At 48.9% G+C, this 20605-nt stretch overlaps 10 protein-coding genes across 10 annotated transcripts; 4 read left to right on the forward strand and 6 right to left on the reverse strand.

Moving 5' to 3' along the window:
- Positions 1–819: 819 nt before the first annotated feature.
- Positions 820–2665, forward strand: COCVIDRAFT_40442 (hypothetical protein; the record flags this gene model as incomplete). The annotated part of the gene is made up of 5 exons (XM_014698100.1): positions 820–1017; positions 1071–1117; positions 1194–1273; positions 1345–1840; positions 1933–2665. The coding sequence occupies 5 exons, from the start codon at positions 820–822 to the stop codon at positions 2663–2665; spliced, it is 1554 nt and encodes a 517-aa protein (XP_014553586.1).
- A 525-nt stretch (positions 2666–3190) lies between these two features.
- COCVIDRAFT_107313 (hypothetical protein) lies at positions 3191–5360 on the forward strand (the record flags this gene model as incomplete). The annotated part of the gene is made up of 4 exons (XM_014698101.1): positions 3191–3255; positions 3327–3496; positions 3569–4428; positions 4500–5360. The coding sequence occupies 4 exons, from the start codon at positions 3191–3193 to the stop codon at positions 5358–5360; spliced, it is 1956 nt and encodes a 651-aa protein (XP_014553587.1).
- A 283-nt stretch (positions 5361–5643) lies between these two features.
- COCVIDRAFT_107334 (hypothetical protein) lies at positions 5644–7197 on the reverse strand (the record flags this gene model as incomplete). The annotated part of the gene is made up of 7 exons (XM_014698102.1): positions 5644–5900; positions 5980–6127; positions 6199–6340; positions 6401–6633; positions 6739–6906; positions 6968–7053; positions 7116–7197. 7 exons carry the CDS (start codon positions 7195–7197, stop codon positions 5644–5646), a joined length of 1116 nt encoding a protein of 371 aa, XP_014553588.1.
- Positions 7198–7857: 660 nt separating this feature from the next.
- COCVIDRAFT_107250 (hypothetical protein) lies at positions 7858–9571 on the forward strand (the record flags this gene model as incomplete). The annotated part of the gene is made up of 3 exons (XM_014698103.1): positions 7858–9242; positions 9319–9463; positions 9530–9571. The coding sequence occupies 3 exons, from the start codon at positions 7858–7860 to the stop codon at positions 9569–9571; spliced, it is 1572 nt and encodes a 523-aa protein (XP_014553589.1).
- A 101-nt stretch (positions 9572–9672) lies between these two features.
- COCVIDRAFT_40446 (hypothetical protein) lies at positions 9673–10730 on the reverse strand (the record flags this gene model as incomplete). The annotated part of the gene is made up of 4 exons (XM_014698104.1): positions 9673–9830; positions 9983–10094; positions 10191–10643; positions 10710–10730. The coding sequence occupies 4 exons, from the start codon at positions 10728–10730 to the stop codon at positions 9673–9675; spliced, it is 744 nt and encodes a 247-aa protein (XP_014553590.1).
- A 2474-nt stretch (positions 10731–13204) lies between these two features.
- COCVIDRAFT_29267 (hypothetical protein) lies at positions 13205–14818 on the forward strand (the record flags this gene model as incomplete). The annotated part of the gene is made up of 1 exon (XM_014698105.1): positions 13205–14818. One exon carries the CDS (start codon positions 13205–13207, stop codon positions 14816–14818), a length of 1614 nt encoding a protein of 537 aa, XP_014553591.1.
- Positions 14819–14913: 95 nt separating this feature from the next.
- COCVIDRAFT_107364 (hypothetical protein) lies at positions 14914–15783 on the reverse strand (the record flags this gene model as incomplete). The annotated part of the gene is made up of 3 exons (XM_014698106.1): positions 14914–14972; positions 15087–15559; positions 15632–15783. The coding sequence occupies 3 exons, from the start codon at positions 15781–15783 to the stop codon at positions 14914–14916; spliced, it is 684 nt and encodes a 227-aa protein (XP_014553592.1).
- A 443-nt stretch (positions 15784–16226) lies between these two features.
- Positions 16227–16475, reverse strand: COCVIDRAFT_107316 (hypothetical protein; the record flags this gene model as incomplete). The annotated part of the gene is made up of 1 exon (XM_014698107.1): positions 16227–16475. The coding sequence occupies one exon, from the start codon at positions 16473–16475 to the stop codon at positions 16227–16229; it is 249 nt and encodes an 82-aa protein (XP_014553593.1).
- Positions 16476–17950: 1475 nt separating this feature from the next.
- On the reverse strand, positions 17951–18823 carry COCVIDRAFT_18593 (carbohydrate esterase family 1 protein; the record flags this gene model as incomplete). The annotated part of the gene is made up of 1 exon (XM_014698069.1): positions 17951–18823. The coding sequence occupies one exon, from the start codon at positions 18821–18823 to the stop codon at positions 17951–17953; it is 873 nt and encodes a 290-aa protein (XP_014553555.1).
- Positions 18824–19809: 986 nt separating this feature from the next.
- Positions 19810–20259, reverse strand: COCVIDRAFT_29270 (hypothetical protein; the record flags this gene model as incomplete). Its single annotated transcript, XM_014698108.1, has 2 exons — positions 19810–20062; positions 20135–20259. 2 exons carry the CDS (start codon positions 20257–20259, stop codon positions 19810–19812), a joined length of 378 nt encoding a protein of 125 aa, XP_014553594.1.
- Positions 20260–20605: the final 346 nt, after the last annotated feature.

Below are 20605 nucleotides of genomic sequence, written 5' to 3' on the forward strand. Positions count from 1 at the left end.
TTGATGAAATTCTATAGCTTTTGTACTGATTCGTAGTAGAGACAGTATTCCAATCAACAATAAGAGTCGATGGATTTACAAGGAAGGTGCCAGCGAGCCAATCAAAGGAGGTTAACGCCGCGAGCTAGGGGAATACCCCAGTAAATCCGTTTTGGAAGGCGCCAGCGAGCCCATCATAGCAAGCTCGGGTTATGATCGACACCCAATAATCGTTGACAGAGTATTCCAGCAATAGATAACGACAGTGGCTCTGAAGTCTGCAATGGATTTATCCGGCAAATCTAGACAGGCCCTTTAAGCGTACGAATCGGGGTACTCTCCAAGCTACTATGCGCATGAATTACCCCAGTAGGCTTCTACACCATTACGTGGGGGACTATGTTTATCACAGTGCCCCAGAGGTTCTCGCCATTGTAATCTAGAATGAGGTCTCTACCCCACGAGGGCTTGAGACTAACCATGGAACACTCCTGATAACGAATTTCACAATTGCAAACGCATAACACGATGAAAGTGAATAAGGAAACCGCGAGCGAGGCATTTATCCTCAAACTCAGCGATACAGTTCGTCAAGTCGTAGTCGTTGTAATCAAATCACTAAAATCTGCTCGTATCAAGGCCGTTATCACAGCCATTACCTCGGGCTAGTCTCGATGCTTTATCGCATAGTCGTGTACCTAGCATAACTGGGGTTTGTTAATACTTGAAGGAGTATATAAGTACAAGCCAACGTGGGAAACCTCAACAACAAAAACTGCATTTCTTTGCACTCTACCTCTGTGCCTTTTTGATACTTCTAGAAACCCCATGCAGATGACCATGGAGCTTACGGTGTTGGAGAAAAGGCCTGAGCAGAAATCCAACGCTCATTCACAACACTCAACGGCCGATTTTGCCGAGGGCGAAATCGTTCTTGTGAGCAATGGACCGACTCTAGCGAGGAACTTTAATTTGCTAAGCGCCTGTGCGACTGGCATTACCACCGGCAACTCGTGGGCTGTGTTGGGCGCCGGTATTGTACGTAACATACCTGTGGAAACTTTCCTAGCTGGAATTAACAGTGAGGACAGGCTACATCGCTTCACAACGGTGGAGCAGCTGGGGCAATATATGAGTAGTACGTGACTCCTCTAGATCTCATTCTGACCTTCAGCGTATGGGTTCCTCAGCTAACGCCATGACTCGAATCGCAGTGCAGTTGTTTCCATCTTCTATGGCTTCATTGCGGCGTCAATCGCAGAACTTGCATCATCAATCCCATCATCAGGAGGAGGTATGTCGATCACACTTTCGCTATTTCCTGTAACTAGGGTCAAACGCATACTAATGGAGCTTCGTCTGCAGTCTACCATTGGGCGTTAGTGACGGCCGGCACCAAGTACGGTAAGATTTGTGGATGGTTTGCTGGCTGGTTGAATGGCCTGGCGTGGATGTTTGCCGTTGCTTCCAACTGCGTTATGGTCAGTAATATGGTGCTCTGGTCGTACAAGTTGTACCACCCCGAGCTGGAGCCTCAGCGATGGCACGTCTTTATCTGCTACCTCATCCTATCGTGGGGATGCTGCTTCACTGTCATTTTCGCACAGCGCTCTCTTCCACTTATCAGCCGGCTCGGATCCTTCCTCATCATTGTCGGCTTCTTTGTTACTATCATCGTCTGTGCCGTCATGCCTGGGTTGGCTGGCGGTGGGTATGCATCGAGCGAGTTTGTCTGGAAGCAGTGGAACAATAGCACCGGATATTCGAGCGACAGTTTTGTCTTCCTGGCGGGTATGCTGAATGGTGCGTATGCGGTGGGCGCCATTGATTGTGTTACCCACATCGCTGAGGAGATTCCACGGTACGTCTTGCCATTCCAGCTCTACACTACCTTTCTGACGCTAGTATTCATACAAACACCACACAGCAGAACTGGCTAACAGAAATAACTAGTCCACGAGTGAATTTGCCCAAAGCCCTCGCATGCCAAGTGGCCATAGGGTTCGTGACTGGTTTCAGCTATTTGATTGTGGTATTCTACGCCACCAGGAACCTAGAGGCGATCATCGAACTGGAAACCATCTGTCCCATTGGGGAGATGTATCTGCAAGCGACCGGCTCCAAAGGAGGAGCGGCTGGGCTGTTGATAGTCATCATTCTGCCCATCCTCTGCGCAACGGTGGGCTGCTACGTAACCGCGGGCCGCACACTCTACGCACTCGGCCGCGACGGCGCAACTCCATTTGCAAGTAAGATTGGCGCAGTCAGCTCGCGATGGCAGAGCCCGCTATACTCAACGCTAGCATGCGGCATCTTCATGACTTGCATCGGGGCAGTGTACGTGGGTTCACTGACGGCGTTCAACGCCTTCATAGGCTCGTTTGTTGTGCTGTCGACGCTGTCATACCTCCTTGCCATCCTGCCGCACTTGATGTCGGGCCGCAAGCTGATCAAGCCTGGGGCCTTCTGGATGGGCCGTTTTGGTGCCGCCGTCAACACCGTTGCCTGCCTCTATATTGCCGTTTCCATTGTCATCTATTGCTTCCCGTACAACTTGCCGACCACGGCCGAGGCGATGAACTACACCAGCGTCATCGTATCCGGTCTGGCGGTGCTCGTGGGCCTTTGGTGGATGCTGCACGGGGGAAGACACTACCAAGGCCCTGGAGTAGACTTGCAGGTATGACAGAGATAAGGTATTCAGTGTCGTTCAAATGGGCTGGATGTTCGTTTCAGCCAATGAGGAGGGGCTTGTCGGGTGATGAAGCTATCTCCGCGGTGGTTCCCATGTTGCCATTAGATGAATCTGTAGTCACTAAAGTAATCATCCATCATCAGCATCGTCTGGAGACAAAGGACCTACTCGCTGGCGCCTTCCAGAACGGGAGACCCACTTTTCGCTGTCACGGGCCCCCGCGATAAGATAGCGAATCCGGGCTGGTTTCGACTACCCCATCATTTTCTGTCAGTTGCGCTTCCCACCAATCACCAGGCTCAGGCATGTACGTACACTAGATAGCGTCAGTAAGACCCTAGATCCGCCGTGGTTTTCTCTCCACCGACCTCACATGCCACCATCCGGTATTTCTGAATGACGCATTATCCAACACATGGGCGGATTATCCGATCCCGCATGGCCCAAGTACCGTAGACTTCTCGTCACTTCCAGAATGCAAAGAGCCACAGCCAATCAGCCCGCGGCACATCTGTGATGAAGACCAGGTCGAATACTGTTCGTGCACGGCCATCCAAGTCCAAGTGTGTGACATTCACTGGGTACGAATAGAGCTTCCCCCAGAGTATTTGCAGCGTGTTCCGCAGCCGTGCATCTTACTAACAACTAGCAGCTGCTGGACTTGCCGATCCCGCAAGATAAAATGTGACGAGCGGCAGAAGAACGGGTGTGCAGTGTGTGAAAAGGCTGGCTTGGAATGCGCTGGCTACAGTGTAAACTTGTCATGGGTGACGGGCCGGGTGCAGGACCTTCAAGGTTTGCACCGGCGAAAGATCAACACAGGTCAGCCTCCAATATTTGTCTTCTCATCGGGCCTAAACGGTTGCCTTCCGAACATAGTTGATTTATTGCTAGGTGGGTCAGCATTACCACTCATGTCAGACCGCGAAACAACGAGGAAACTGTCGGCCATCAATTCCGTCGTTACACCATTGGACACGGTTCTCATTGGCCCTTTTGGCGTCTTTCAGTCCAATTACGATGACCCTATTCAAAGGACTTTAGAAAGCCCGGCGTCATCACCAGAACCAGCTGAGAGCATTGATGACGGTGGCCCTTCCACTGGACAGCTTGACAATGGGTGGGGTACAGTTGCACAGAGTCCTGACTGCATGGATTGGGACCTCTCGACTCCAGAGCTTTCAACCTTAAAAAGCAGACCAGCTCGGGAAGATTTTCAAAGTGACTTCTCGCTGCAAGAACTTGAGCCCTTTGCAGCACTCAAAGAAAGTAGGTACCAAGCATGCACATCCCAAATCGATCTGCTGGCAATGTCAGGTAAATCAAAAGCGCGCCATTTGCCTGCTCCCTTCTTCGCTCTTTCGATGCCTATGTTTAGAGACCAGGAAACATCCATGCTCATGTTCCATTATATGAACCATGTGGCTGAATTGCTACAACCGATTCTGCACTCACGCAACCCTTGGAGGACTACATATTTCCCTTTTGCCCTATCAGGGTGTCCAGAGCTTGTTCTTTGCCAACAAAACACAACTACATCTTCGCAAATATCGACCTCACTATTCCATAGTTTGCTCTCGGCTGCTGCGTTTCACCTGCGCAATACTACGGAGGGTTCTCCCAAATTCCATCAGCTGGGGCTTCAGCACCGAATCAAGGCGCTGCGTGCTCTGAACTCCGCGATTGTCCATCCCGGTGATCCGCAGCTGTACACATTGCACTTAACAGCAATGCTGTCACTAGTCACAATCGATGTACGCATCTCCCCTTGATCCACATTCAAAGACACCCCTCTCTCTGACAAATGCCCTTCTTTCCTTGACAGACCATGACTGGAGAAGACTCTGACTTCCCAATCCACCTCCAAGCATGCCGCCGACTACGCCAGCCATGCCTACAGCTAAGCATGAGCAAAAGAGACTCAAGCAACCAAGTCACCAGCATCTACCGCTTCCTCACCCTCCTCGCTCAAACAACATGCCTCGAAATCTCCCCTCGACCGTGGTCATTCGATGAACATCTTCCCGCCTCTACCCTACCACATTTCCACCCCGACGAGAGAAGCATCGAATATATATACGGAATCACACCTGAAATGGCCAACTTACTGTACAAAACGTGCCGGATCGCAGAACACCTCGCCTTCTACCGCCAGCAGGCCGGTACACCGACTCCTGCCTCTCTTCGCGCAGCGTACAAGGCACTGGGCGACGACGTTATGGCCTGGGTCATTGACGCGGAGCCTTTCCATCTCATCCAGCGCCAAGAGCGCACCATGCTTGAGATTGCGCGGTGCCAGGTCCGCGCGTTCCATAGCGCATTGCTGATATACTACCGCCGCACGGTGCTTGATGGCGACGGCATCATTGTTGATGTGGATGTTGAAGCGGAGGCAAATGCTGTCTGGGAAAACCTGACGGCAGCAGAAGACCTCAAAGATGCATATATGGGCGGTGCAAAAAGAACGGCGCCTATGTCGTGGCCGGCGTTTATTGCCACATGTGAGACGAGGAACCGCGAGCCCTGGGTTACGTGGTGGTCGCGAGTCGAGGGGTATGGCCTTGGGAATTTCTCAAGACAGTGGAGGGCTATCCAGGAGGTTTGGGGTGTTATGGATGTGGATGGGAATGTGGGGAGTTGGAGAGAGGCGTTACGCCGCCTAGGGAGATTGGTATTACCGGTCTAGTTGAGCAGGAGTGAGGGTTACTCAAGGCAGTGATCGTTAACAGATTGAAGCGGGCTTGTTCATTCAATGTATGTTATTTTTCATATGCTTATGAATCTTTTAACAGACCTTCAATTCATGGGAACGTTCTTCTTAACGGCTTCCTTGATTCGGGCTCGCTACAATCGTCTATCTAGAAGCTCACTTGCTTCCATCTGACTTGTGCTTATGTGGTTCATTCTGCCAGCCACAAAAAAAGTCCAATAACCCCTTGCTTGCTTTTCAGAATACTGATTCGACCATTCTAAAGCTCATCCTTCACCCTCGATGGCGCTGGACCCTTCTTTGACTTGGCCATGGCCGCCATAATGTCCACGATCAGGTCCGCAGCCGCAATCGACGTGATTTCGGCGGCGGTGTCATACGGAGGGCTCACTTCAACCACGTCAGCACCAACTAGATTGATGCCCTCAAGACCTTTAATGAACCGCTTGACTTCGCGCGTAGTCCACCCGCCGGATTCTGGAGTGCCTGTAGCTGGGGCGATGCTTGGATCCAGCACTATCACGAGTTAGCACAATGGCGTCTTCAAGTGCAAGAAGTAAGCAGCAGATTACGCAAGGATTAAGCGGTATCTTACCGTCAATATCGATGGATAGATATGTAGGGGTGTCCTTGACGAAGCTCAATGTCTTCTCGATGATACCGTTCATGCCAATGTCATCGATCTCGTGTGCCTCAATAATGCCGAAGCCGACATCTCTGTCAATCTCATAATCCTTGGGGCTCTGCAACAATCAGAATAGGGATCAGTACAAGCGTTCTCAGAGTTTGGGTATTGAAGAGTGCCGGCACTGACAAATAGCTTGGTTCGGAGGCCGCCATGCACACTGGTCCCTTTGCTGATGCAGCCCTCCCGGCTAGCGTGCCAAAAGAAAGTACCATGAGTAAGGGCGGACTGATTTGACCTGATACCTGTGTAGCCTTCGTAGGGGTCCCATCTGTATGCGACACGGTTAGCGCCGGTTTTTTCTAATAGCCAAGTAGAAGACATTGCTCACGTATCCAAATGCGAATCCAAGTGAATCACCGATATAGGTCCATATACAGTCTTGAGAGACCTTAAAATAGGCAAGACGATGGAATGGTCACCTCCCAAGCTGATTATGCGCGGATGTTCCCATGAGTTTACTGAAGAGGTTGGATGGTACAAGACCTGCCTGTAGCCTTGTTCCATCTGCTTGAAAGCATGGGCTGCATCAAACGGAGTGATGGGCACATCACCGCAATCGATCTGAAAGCCAAGAATATCAATAAGGTGAATCCTCTGAGTAAACAGGTTGAGCAATGGCGCTACTCATTACAGGGTTATTGGTGTGTGCGGAATGGTCCGACTTACAATAGCGAGTCCCTCTTCGTAAGGATCGACTTCCCAGACGGTGTTGTAGCTTCGTCCCTTTTTTTCCCTCGCGGAACCAGCCCGGATACCTCGAGGGCCGAATCGGGCACCTGGCCTGTAGGACGTTGATGTGTCATATGGAAATCCTAGTATGGCAATGTCCAAGGGCTTTGAGCCAGATTAGGAACTAAGCGCTGAGACGAGTTTTCCGCGTAAAGGAACGACGTACTTTGTCGTGAGACGCAGCAAGACAGCGCTGCCATTCCAGATGGGCAAATGTCACTGGCTGAGAGAAGGGGAGATCAACATCAAGGTCTACGAACGCATTAGCGTACGGATTCTAATTCATCAGTCTCTTTCGTATAGGTCCTGCAAACCTTCAATTGGGTGGCTATAGTCTGGACCAACATTGATGGCGGCCACTGCAGGGAGAATACCCGTCCAGGCGTTTGGTCGCATGCTCAACGATTTGGAGTAAGACGACGACTTTGGCTCTGGATAAGTAAGGGCGCTAAGCTGGAAGGAAGCCGTACAGAAGTCAAGATGTGGGATTTAAGGATATTGGTCATTTTTGACAAGACTCGCGATCTTTATATATGTATCAATACTTAGCTCGGTGCGGCCCAGTTCAGTTTTGATTATGCACTAAGTGTATTTGTCTAACGTGGAGGCGTTGCGGGTCTGTATCTTTACGTAGTCGAAACTGCGGCGATGAAGAGGGGCAAAAGGGCACTGATAAGAAGCTCGCAGGCGCTTTCCACGCCTACTCCAAAGGAAACAAGACCTCGCAGTCTCCTGCCGAAGCCGAGCAGCCTGCGCGCCTGCCGTCGCTGGCTGCACATGAGCACGGACGCCAGTCTCGCTGGCGGTTGCCGGATTTGGCGTCCCCAACCAAAATCGGGCAACCACGCTACTATCCTACCATCCTCCCCCACCACCCCCAATCCATCACCATCTCGCTACAGTCACGCAAAACAAGCATTGATTAAGATGCGCTTATTTAAGATGACCGACAGAGCGAAATGTATGAGCTCGGCAGCAGCAGCGTCATTATACAAGCGTCTCAGATCTTTACACGCGCTTCGTCATAACATTCTCCTGTTCTCTTGTCGCTAGGCAATGGCCATAGCAGTTGTTGCCGCTGCCGCTCTTGGCCTGGCATTCCTGCTCTACCACCTTTGTTTTTCTCTCTTTATAAGCCCTCTTGCAAAGATACCGGGTCCAAAAGCGTTTGCCTTCTCAAGATGGCGACTTGCACTGGAAGACTTCCGAGGCACACGCACACACACCATTCACGCGCTTCATAACAAGTACGGCCCCGTCGTGCGCCTCGGGCCTAGTGAAGTGTCATTTAACACCACTTCCGCTCTGCGAACCATATATGGAGCTGGCAGCGGTTTCGAGCGGACCAGCTTCTACAACATGTTTCATGTCTATGGGCGCAAGAACATGTTTTCCTTCTTCTCCGGTCGCGAGCACTCGGAGCGTAAGAAGATGTTTGCCAGTGCCTACGCTAAATCGGCCATGCTCAAAGGAGCCAACGCAGCCATAGTCGAAGCCAAGGTCCGCCATTATCTGGATCTGATTGCACGACAGCAAGGCTCGAGCGAGATATTTGCCTCACTGCACTACTTTTCTTTGGACGCCATCACCGACTTCTTGTACGGGAAATACGGGAAGACGTCCTGCTTGGAAGGCTCCAAAGCCGACTGCGCATTAGTCGATGATATAGTGGACGTTGCGCGTCGCAGACTTTCCTGGTTCGTCATCCACCTACCACGCTTCACGACATGGCTGTATTCTAGAACCGGTCTCTTCGAGAGGGTTGCCCGCTGTTTCTACCCGATGCAGCTGCCAACCACGTACACAGGCATCCGTCGCCACGCTATGGTCGCATGCCAGGAATTTGCACGTAGCTCAGCTGCCTACGACCCCTCTAAGAGCGTAGAGCATATGCCTCCATTGATCGCGAAGCTGTGGAGGCATCATCGCTCCCGACAGCCTGGTGGGCTGGACGACATTGATATTGCTTCCGAGTGCGCCGACCACCTCCTCGCTGGTATAGATACCACCAGTGACACTCTGATGTTCCTCATCTGGTCGCTCTCCCGGCCCGAGAGCTGCAAGTTCCAGCAGAAACTGATCGAAGAGGTCCGCAGCATATCCCAGGAAGGCCTCAACCCATATGGCATTCCAACCGTCGAGACCAGTGACAAACTTCCTTATGTGAATGCTGTCATCAAAGAAACTCTGCGATTGTATGCTCCCTTACCAGCCTCTGAGCCACGGGAAGCTCCTACAGCCACCGTGATTGATGGCCATCATATCCCAGCAGGAACTACAGTATCCATCTCGCCGTATATCCTACATCGGAACCCAAAAGTCTTCCCGAATCCGATGCAGTTCAACCCCGATCGTTGGATGGATCCCTCCCTGAACATTGCCGAGATGAACAGGTGGTTCTGGGCATTTTCCAGCGGAAGTAGAATGTGTATCGGTCTCCAGTACGTCATTGAATTCCTTTTGAATCCAGTATACAATTACCTGCTTGATTTGGATTTATTTACTTACTGAAATTAGCCTTGCAATGGCGGAAATGACCACGTTAGTGGCCGCTGTATATCGCAAATACACCACCACTACCGTTGGTAATTTTGATACAATTTCTCCCGGTATCACAAGCCGCTATGAACTGTTTTACGATGAAGGATGCAGCGGCGTAAAGGTGAGTTTTGGCTTCCATCACAATTGCACCAAGACGAAGGCCTTGCCCTCTTATAACATATCCTAGGAACACGAATGCCAAATCCGATTCGACACGCTGGCCGCATGAGCCTTGTACTATGCTTGAGTCTATATTTGTTGAGGGGGAAATGACCTACATGTGATTGTAACGAGCCTAGTTCGGGAACGTGGCTATATATAAGGTCAGAATTAAACATAAGACCATGCTTTATCAACTGGAAGCGCTACACCGTTGATTGCAGAACTGAGATCAGAACCCAAGAAGACGAGAACATTTGCTATCTCTTCTAGACCGATGGGGCCATTGGCGATAGGCCCGTTCTTTTGATCAAGGCTTCCCGTCGTTTCTGGCGCAAAATGGATATCAAGCACCGGCCTATTGTCAATTAGCGATTAGAATACTACGGAAGTGGGTATGACATTTATGCGGACCTCGCATTTTTCATAGCTTCTAAATCGATATCACCTGTGATTGTATTTGTGATATTGGTTCATACACCTGTTTGTTCGTAAGCATGTGCCTGGGAGAAGGGTTGATGAATTTTCCTCATACCTCCAGGACAAATAGCGATACAACGGACCCCTTTTCTGTGGTAGCGCCAGGCTACGTTCTTTGTAGCACCAATCCAATCATGTTGATCTGTTTTCAGTAGAATTTTCTCATGTTTCGCTGTTCTTCATCTCCTGTCGCACCAAGGATGACTTACGAGACCATGTTTGGCGGCGGTGTATGCCACACCACCTGATGCACCACCCAGCCCAGTCTTACTCGAAACGTTCACGATGGAACCACTCTTCTGCTTTCGCATATATGGTATCATGGCTCTCATAAGCTTGATCGGCCCTGTTAAGTCAATGTCGACTACTCGATTGTACTGAGAATCATCTAGGGTATCAACCGAACCGAGTTGATCCGACACTCCAGCAACGTTGAGCAGGACGTCGATGCGGCCATCAAAAAACCTCAGACACGCTTCTACCGTAGCATCGATGTCGGCTTGCTTTGAAACGTCGCAGCTGTGAAACAAAAAGTTGGGAAATGTTGAAATCTCGGCTGGAGGCTGTTGAATATCGCAACCAAAGACCTTAGCACCCGCACTCGAATATGCATGTACGGTGGAGAGGCCAATTTCGCTGGAGCATCCAGTAATTAGGACAACCTAGAATTGATATGAGAACTCATTTTCAACAACTTCGGGGTAGAGGTGTGTCAAATAATGGCGGACCTTGTCTTTGAGCATTGCCATGATAGCGTCTGAATGTTGGTTATAACAGCTGGGTGAAAAGTAGTGCAATTCTGATTTATATGCTAAATCGAACTGTTGTTTGGAGGCATCATTTCAGTGCCACAGCTGGTGAATAAATAGTTGCGTAGTCATACTCCGGGTCGAAGCGGGCTAGGAGTATTTGCATGCTGTCGCAAATGCTCTGTCACATAACATGGCGTCAGGAAACTAAGTCGGAAGCATTGGATTCAGATTGTGGTTGCCGAGGATACTTCATGAAGTGAAACATTATAGCCGTCACCCGAAGAAAACCTGCTGTAGGAGACATAGACAGCCCGAATGCTCGTCGGACCGACCGGAACTTCGCTATGCGGCCTGCCAATTCCAATAGCCTCAGAGTACAATAGTAAAGGTAATAGACTATTACTTACCCCGCAATCGGGGCACGGAATCGCTCCTTTCCCCAGCAATTCTACTTTTCCCCACAATTGGAATGTGGGGTCGAGCCTCCCCTGCTGGCGCCATCCTCAAATTCACTCCTCACTCACTCTCCAGGCCCTTATCGTACCGGAAATCTCATACTTTTGACTTGAGTGAATGCTTGATAGACTGCTTTCTCAAGTTCTTTGTGTAATGATGCCGCTCCATGATCGCCAGGAGGAAGATACTGAAAAAATACTATGCCAGCGATACCAGACTAAGGATCCGCCCAGTAGCTACTATCAAAGCCGAAAAATATAGTGCTATTGTACGAGACTTACCCAGAGGTGACATGGCATCCCGATGTACTGGAGACTATCCTTTTTCGTGCTGACTTTGCACAACATAAGCTAATTTACTGAACACGAGCGCTGTAAGCACTAGTATCACGGCCAAAATTGAACATGAAGGCATCAAGATGTAATCACGCTTGCATACTCGATCTTTGGAAGATTTTCAGAGGATGTATATCCATCGTGAAACCCCTCAATCAGAGCAATCGACACTCAGCTGCCCCAGAGCTCGATCCAAATTCGATAATAACAGCTCAAGCACCGAAGATGAAATTTCTTTTTCTTGCCACACTCATAGGCCTCGCCTACCCCACCTTAGCTGCAGACAACATGGCAGTTAACAGCCTAGAAGAACGTGGAGCGCCATGCTGCGCATGGAACGGTAAACAATGGGTTGGTCCTAGTGGTTGCGTGGGTTGCTACGGCAAAGTCCCGGACGCCGTTTAGTTAGGTAAGAGAACGGCGATCTAACTCTGTGAGTATGATTTACACCGTGGAACATTTCCCACCTCTATAAGCTAATATAACATCAAGCTTAATTCGATCTATATGTATAGGGTATTTATAACTATCTACAGAGGTGGCTTTCAAAAGTTATTGCTGACAGGGATAATCGGTATCACTACCGAAGTACTACCAGAGCTGATCGGATCTGTCCTTCCGCCCGTCCTTATACTCATTTCCGCCATCAAGTCGAATTATTTCTTTAATATGAAATGGAATCCTTTCTATCCAAGCTTGTATTTAATGTTGAGGTAGCTCCTGCCACCAGTGTAGCCATGCCTTTGCCCCTTCTACTCTATTTTTTAGTGCTCCTTTGCTCATTGTTCACCTTTTAAGCTATGCCTAAGTTAGCTTAATAGAAAAGGAGATTTTACTGTAACGATCGAGGCACGCGTACAGATATTAGTATTCTAAGTCATTTTTCATCTAAAAACTCCAAAAAATGGGTGGATATCTGCTCCTCTAGCTTCAAAAAAATCAGTGTAGATGCTAAGACAGTCGGGCCGATAGATATCCCTGTCAGTAATAACTTTCGAAAGCCACCTCTGTACACCACGAGTTATTACTATAGTACATGGCACAAGTTTTGTCTGTGGAGACCAGGATAACGACTTGGTTCTTCTTTGGATCATTCTTTACCTAATTTATTATAGAGAAATTTCATAATGTCTCTAATAATTATAAGTCTAATTAGTTATAGATCGTACTCTTTATAGTATAGCTCATGCTCTCGACCCCAGCTGCATCGTCCCCTTGCTAGAGGACGACACACAAAACTTCTGCCATGTGCCACAGTAATCTCGAAAGAGTAATCGCTTACAAAATCGATCATATTCTTGATTTCTCAACAAACAAATAGCGAATGAGAAATTGGTGCAGAACATCGCATGCGAGGGCCGATTGGGCTTTTTGCTTCCAAACCCGAGATCTTCCCGACGCTGTTGTCTTAAAAGGAAGGACGTACAGGACGGCAAAATGACGTAGACATATTAGCCCGGCGAGCTTAAGGACAATTTCTCCGCCCTTCCCCGCACGGTAGACGTTAACCGAGTTCTCCCATCCTGAGAAAAGTCGTGGCAGTGTAGCACGGCAAGCAGGTTTGCAGTTGCTTGGAGCACGCGTGCGTTACTAGCGCGAGCGCAATGACCCTTTAATAGAGACAGAAGCCTTTACTTGACTCCCCCACCTATCTTTGTCAATATCGACTGTCCTAGAACCATGGCGTATGGAATCAGTACCTGCCAGCAATTAGCCACAACCCTCAATTTACTTCCCGGGATTTCTGTGTTGAACACAACATATATTACGAATGGCACTCCAATTGCGCTCGCCGACCTCGTGCCTTCATGTGCCAATGCAGCAAGCTATAATTTGGCTACCGCGACAACAGATATGTGCCGAGTAATCGTAAACGCCAGTTCAAGTGCATCTAGCACCGTTCGTATCGAAGCCTGGCTACCAGATAAGTGGAATGGACGGTTCTTAGCGACAGGAAATGGCGGTACCGGTGGTTGCATCGACTACGGCAATCTACAGAACGGTGCCAGTTTCGGCTTTGCTACATTTGGCACAAACGGGGGACATGACGGACAGTCTGGCTATGACTTCTTCCTCAACAAGCCCGAGAATATCAATGACTTTGGATATCGCGCGATTCACGTCGAAGCGGAGACAGGAAAGCAAGTGGTTGAGCAATATTATGGTCGCAAGGCAGATTACAACTATTACTCGGGTTGTAGTACTGGCGGACGTCAGGGATTCGAAGAGGCGATACTGTACCCTGAAGACTTCGACGGAATTCTTATCGGAGCAGTGGCTGTAGACTGGCTCCGTATTGTGGCGTCGAAGGGTCTTCTGGCTCGACGCCTTGGCTGGCCAAACCTCGAGTCTTCCAGCTACGTTTCTGCCGCGCAATGGGCAGCGATTGTTGCTGCACAAGTTGACTTGCTAGACCCTCTAGATGGTGTCAAAGATGGGATCATCGACAACCCGACGCTCCATAATTTCGACCCATCGCTGCTTGCTTGTGGCACCGGCGTGCTGAATTCGTCACTCTGCTTGACTGCGGCGCAAGTCAGCACGGTGCGTGAAATCTACCAGCCTCTTGCCAATACCTCGGGTCATGTTGTATATCCATCTTTTGAAGTAGGCGTGCCCACTGGTGTATTTTCCGCTAATACTGAAGTCGTGAATGGAACGACAATGCCACGGCTCACATACGGTTTGGTTGATGACTTTTGGCGCGGTGCAGTCTACAATGACACTTCATTCTCAGTACTCAACTTCACCACAAAAGATATGGATTTCGCCACCAATCTGAATCCTGGGGGGATCAACATTGCAGGTGGCATATCGCACGATGTCTCCGCATACCACAAGAGGGGCGGAAAACTCCTGGCATACCACGGTCGCGCTGATCCAACCGTCATGTCAGGTCTGGCATCGCGCACTTTCCAGAAAACAGCCGAGGCATTAGATCTAACAACCAAAGAAATGCACGAGTTTTATCGCCTTTTTTATATTCCAGGCATGGGCCATTGCGCCGGTGGGAATGGACAGTGGTCGATAGGTCAGCCGCAAATTGACCGACCTACTGGAGCCGAGTTCAACAATTCGCAGCATAACATCCTTCTCGCCATGGTGGAGTGGGTGGAAAAGGACCGTGCTCCCGTCACGTTGATTGGAACAAAGTACGTGAACGATACGGTGGCGAATGGAGTGATAGAGAGTCAAAGAACCCACTGTGTATATCCAAATGCGAGCCGCTGGGACGGTAGTGGTGATACGAAGGAAGCCGGGAGCTGGAGATGTCAACTAGAAGGCATTGTGTGAGGAACCTGATTTGGGATTAAGTAACTCCCAATCGTAACGAATATCGAAGAAGGTGTTGTAGTGATTCCTAATTAGAAGGTCATGCTCTACCTTCATTACGCTGGTGCTTTGTCCCCGACTATGATCATCCTCAATTCAATCCGCTGGCCTTTTTCTACAACAACATTAGCATACGAAATGTTTCCATCTCACCAATCACTGCACTTAGCAGCCTCTGCTACATCTACCTCTCATCCCTAAGAAAGCTCAAGGAAACCGAGAGACTCACCATCATCCAGCTTCGCCATATCAGCATGCCCAACCAAAATCTTTCCATTATCCCCCCGATATGCCAAAAATGTGCCTCGCGCCATACTCCCCATGACCCGGGTGTCACCCTCTACATTTTTCGTCACAATCCACCCAAACGATACACTCGTCCAACTCTCCCTGAAATCAGTCTTGAGTGCCTTATAACTTGAGAACAACAGCGGGGACGGATCCCAATTCAGCTTGATCAACTCCAGGTCAGTATCGCTTCCGCCCAGGGTATAGTTGTAGACAGTATGTTTTTCAATAAACTTGTGCCAGGCGCAGCTCCAAGCCCCGCTTTTGGGGGATTGCGAAGCGGGTTGGTAGATGGGTATAAAGCCGACAGCATAGAAGATGTCGGGATGGATTGTGACATTGCGGATATTTAGATATCCGGTGGGATTGTCGAGGGTGAGGAAGTGATTTGTTATATTAAGGGAGGAGGGAGCACTGGGGTTGGGGAATCAGCGAGTGAGCGATTGGCAGAATCAAAGTGACCGTGAAGTAGCAACTGTAACGTACGATGCGACTTGGAAAGCGACGATTTTTTTGTCATATGTGTCTTCTGTGACTGAGAAACCATCATAGTTCTTTTCGCAGGATGCGGGAACTTCAGCTGTGATCCTGCGGGCTTGCAGAACTGATAGGAGGAGATAAATTAGTGGGCGAAACATGATGCCGTTTCTGAATCACGGTAGTGATGAATAAAAGAGTTTCAAGAACTAGCTTCAAAATGTACTTTTCAGAATGGATGAGGACATATATAACCGATTTCTCGTGCAGCAGTCCGCATGTGGATATACACTAGGATGGGTGCCTAATGAACAAAAATGACCAAGACCTCTGCACGATAGATTGCATGTACTATCCATGGTTAAATGCCACAGGTGGCCTTACGATTGCAGCCCGTGATAGGTATTTGCTGGCCAGAACAGTGGATTTCTAATATTAGTCCCACATATCTGGGGAGGCCTAGTTCACGCCTTGCATGAGTTAAGGTATGAACTGCACTGAAACAGGTATAGCGTCAGAGTGTCGTGCCGCATATAGCCATTTTGTACACTTTAAACAGCGAGATTTAACCTCCCCCCCCCCTCCTCAAGACACTTAGAGGATATCATTCGAGTTGTTGTTGTTTGGACACAGCGGCTTCTAGGAGCGAGAAAACGGTTAGCTGTGGCTTTTCCCATCTATCATACTTGAACAATGGCTGCTCCTGGTTACATACCCTCAGAATTTTGAGTAGGGTAGGGTTAGAGCCAGGCTGATGTCCCGGCTGGTAGATTTTAAGCCAATCACTGGAACTATCGTAGTCGCGAACATTGCCGGGAGCTTTTGAGAGCAAAATCTGATAAGAAAGAGTCATTACAATGAGGAGATATGCTAACATGGCCGTAACGCAATCACATCTGGACGGGGCCTGGATGGGAGGACTATGTGTTGGTATATACTTGGACACCAATAAAATCTTGGCCCGCCTAGACTTTGCAAATTTCCGGCTAAGTGCAGTGATTTATGGAGCCATTGTTGTAGTGGAGTTCTTCGCTGTTAATGAATCTGCCTCTACCCCATGGATGCTGGAAACCGTTGTCGTGCTCGCAGTCATACTAGTGTACACCGGTAGCTTGGTCATTGATCATAGAGTGAGAGAAGTAATTGTGCACTCAAGTGAGGTGGCACAAATGCTCGAGGAGGCTGATGGCCAGCAGCATCTTCATTGTCCCTTGGTACTTAAAATTGGATTGATTTGTGAGAGTCTTGAATCTTGTACCAACGTAAGAAAATCTTTAAATAGACTTGCCAAGAATCCAGTAAGACTAAGAATCTTTATAATCCCGTAATACTCGTCGAGACCTTACCAGCCGGGAAGAATTGTGAGTTTTGATAAGCCATTGAAGGAGATTGAATTTGCGAAGTCATCGTACGGCGATATCAAGTGACCCCATGGGTACTCTAGTGTTTGATTTGGGTGTATTATACAACATGAATTTAGAAGCAGAGAGAGTAGAAGTGAGAAGGGGGTGGACTCTGCATATTCAACGCTAATGCATTGACTTCTGTCCCTACCAGCTGGCCAGTTCAAGCAAAATCGCGGAATGATCGCAACAAGACATAGCCAAATTCTTTCCTTCTAAATTCAAGTGCGTGATTTCTATCACATCATGCCAACCTAGAGGAGGTCTTCCGTCAAAAAAGCGCCGCTATGCGCTTGGCGAACCATTCACTACATATGCACACATACCAGGCCTATAAAATCGCTGATCAACGTAATAGCAAGTACGGGCCGTTGGCCCACGTTATTCTCGAACCACCTGTTTGGAAGAATACTTCACTTGGGTTTCTCGCTTGTTGCAATATTTGGGAATGCTATACTGTACTTATTTCGTATATCATGACCTCTATACGTACGGAAGCGACGGTAGTGTCCGGGAGTAGCCCGGCTATAACTTGATTTTCTGATATATGTCAATGAACAACGAATTACATTTGTTCTAGATTCCCGTTACCAGCAAAACCATAACAACCAAAATAGCCAAGAGATTGTGCCAACATATGGAATATGTCCATTCCATTCAGTACGAAGTAAGCTTTGTAGTTCTACCGTGAAGCGAGTTGTAGTCTCGCGCCCAAGTACCCTGTTTCCTGACACTAACTTTTGCCTATTCCTGCTAGAGGGGTTCAAATGAGTATCTGGGCAAAAGAGAGATGCTAGGTTTTGGCGAATGCGTTTTCCCCCCTCTCGTACTTTTTCATAAGCTTATACGTGTGTTATAGAGGTAAATATATAGAAGAGAGAGTAATCTAGTCAAACTCCAACATCAGTTCCAGCTGATTGAACATCTAGAACTGATTGAAGAATCCCCAAATCTCATCTGGAATATAGCTGCGAGCGCCACTGTCACCCCCACCGTCCACAGGTGCAGGCGCATGTCCACCATCGAACGCAAGCCATGTGACTGGATACCCAGACTTGCAGCCAGAGTATTTCGTTGTTACATGTGTCTTACTACCGGCCGCGGGCTCCTTGGGGCTCTGGCTTGTGCAACCATTGTTCTTAACGAACCTATCACGTAATGCCCGGCCGCCAGCAATATTCAGTGTCCCATCACTGATGCCATGAATCCCAAGGTACGCGACAGGATCATTTCCACCGTTACATCCGCTTATCTGCCCTCCAGAGATAACAGCAACTGCGCGAAAGTCTTTAGCGCGGGAGCATGCAATGGAAAAAGACATCGATCCGCCGTACGAAAAGCCCGTGGCGAATCTTTTTGTTGTGTCAACGCAAAGGTCTGCCTCGATTGAGTTCCTCATCGCGTCGAGAAATGCGATATCCTCCCCACCGCTGTTCGGCCAACCGTTATTCAGACCCTGTGGCGCAACCAGGATAGCACCCTCGTTAGACTTTTTCTGCATGCCATAATATGCCCATAGAGCACCGTCAGATCCGCCACTGGAGACGTCTCGCATGGTGCCACCATTCCAATGAAAGGCGAAAATCAACTTGTAGGGCTTGCTCTTGTCGTATCCAGAAGGCACACGAATGGTGTATTGACGGTTCTTCCCATTGACGTTGATATTCTTAACGCCCGACGTTAGTGTGGGTGTCTTTCCGCATCCAGCTGAGTTTGCGCGTTTCGTAAGACCATGTGTAGCGTCAAAGCTAGTTGTTGGCAACTCAGAGACGGCCGCTTTCTTGTATGAGTGTTGCATTCTTTCATATAGGTTGTCTGATGGCGAGACTTACAATCCTGGTAGTATCCCGGTGCGCCCAACACTGAGGCTGCACCCATGAGCAGGGCTCCAGCGAGAGATGTGAGATATAGCATTTTGGTCCGTTAAGAGATATATCAACACCTCTCCTCATGAGAGATAACTCCATATTATATACACCCAGTACTTGTGAATCTAGAACCTCATCACCTGATGCACCATCCACCTTCGCCCAGCCGGTCAGGAGTAACAGTAAAGCACGGTAGTCTTCCGGCTCAAAGCCTTGCGCACGATGTCCGGGAAACAAGCGTTTAACACCAATCAGTTTCACTGTGGGGCAAGCCTAGGCTTCCTACTCCGCAGTTACGAAATTCTCCGTCATGCACGTTGTTTCATCATCCTCCGATGCCCGTGCGCTAGCTATTTTTGTGTGGGCGTAAACCCTTCCTAGCAATCGCCCTGCTCTGGTTTTCCCCGCAGCTTTGATTGTTGCAATCTCGGGGAATTCGTACTACTACCGGTATATTAACTCAAGACAATGCGAATTCTCCACGCGCATTGTACTTATAAAAACTGGGGTAAACCAGGACGACGTTTCAGACCCATACGCAGTTTCAATCGCCAGTTTTTGACTAATAATGAAGCTACTCTAGATTGGCCTCGCTTGGCACAGCTTGGTACCAAGCATGCCGTTGTTCTCATATTGATTTCCTCCACGCTCGGACAACCAACAAGGGCTGGATAGATAGTGTTGATATTGTTGAAACGACACCAGGCCAGACCAAGAGGACATAGCAGTTCAGTGTGTATTACCCGCAGACATGGATCCGCAGGCGTCCAGACCAAAGCAGCATATTGGCATGCTCGCTCCACCGATCCACACCGTTCTCAACGGCTATCTATAGTATTAAAGACGAAGGGTATAAGGTATAAGCCTAACTCCCGATTGGAACACCGAACCCTCAAGTCTTCAATGATTGAGAGAATTAGGTTAGATCTACGCCTGGGCAGTACTCGTGCTTGAGCCTTGAGACCCATTCCTTGATCGTTATGAGTTCCTTGCCGACCTGTATCTGATCCTGGGTATGATGCGCAACGGCTTCAGGGTTCCACTCCGGGATGTGTAAGAAATCATGACCCTTCTTGCATACTCTCCAATTGAGAGTGTCATTGAGAAGCTCATAGTAGCATTTCTTATCAAACTTCGTGTCGATGCACTTTTGACAGTAGTACATTTCACTCGCGAATGTCCAGTGATGTCCACAGTTGTCGTCACAGGTCACTCCCCAAAGCGGACTGAACTCAGCTTACCGCTTCAGTTCCTGGCCGCGGTGGCTTGCGGTACCTCGATGACTGTTGTCGTCTGAGTCTGAGTCTGAGTCGGGGTCTGAGTCTGAGTCTGTTGATAATTCGCTGCGTCGATACGGTCGAATCATCGTCCAGGCTGCAAGCGCGTTGGTCGTATCAATGGAGGATAGCACTTGAGCGAGGAGCTTGAAGCCATACCAATCATTATCCGGTACTCGGCCCCAACGGTTCCATATGGAAAATTTCAAAAAATTGGCCGTGCGTTGCACGGCCCGCCCACCCCAAGGGAAATGCCCACCCCAAGGGCAATAAAATACTTTAGTCGCAAATTTTGGTGTATTTATATAAGAATTTTAGACAGAATAATTTACTAATTCTTAAAGCTATATTTTAAGACGCTCCCTAGTCATTTTGACTACAGCTACTATATACGTCGCTGTTGTAGTCGCGATCATAGTCACTACTACCTGCGCA

This window comes from Bipolaris victoriae (genome assembly GCF_000527765.1).
Source record: "Bipolaris victoriae FI3 unplaced genomic scaffold scaffold_84, whole genome shotgun sequence".
Lineage (NCBI taxonomy): Eukaryota > Fungi > Ascomycota > Dothideomycetes > Pleosporales > Pleosporaceae > Bipolaris > Bipolaris victoriae.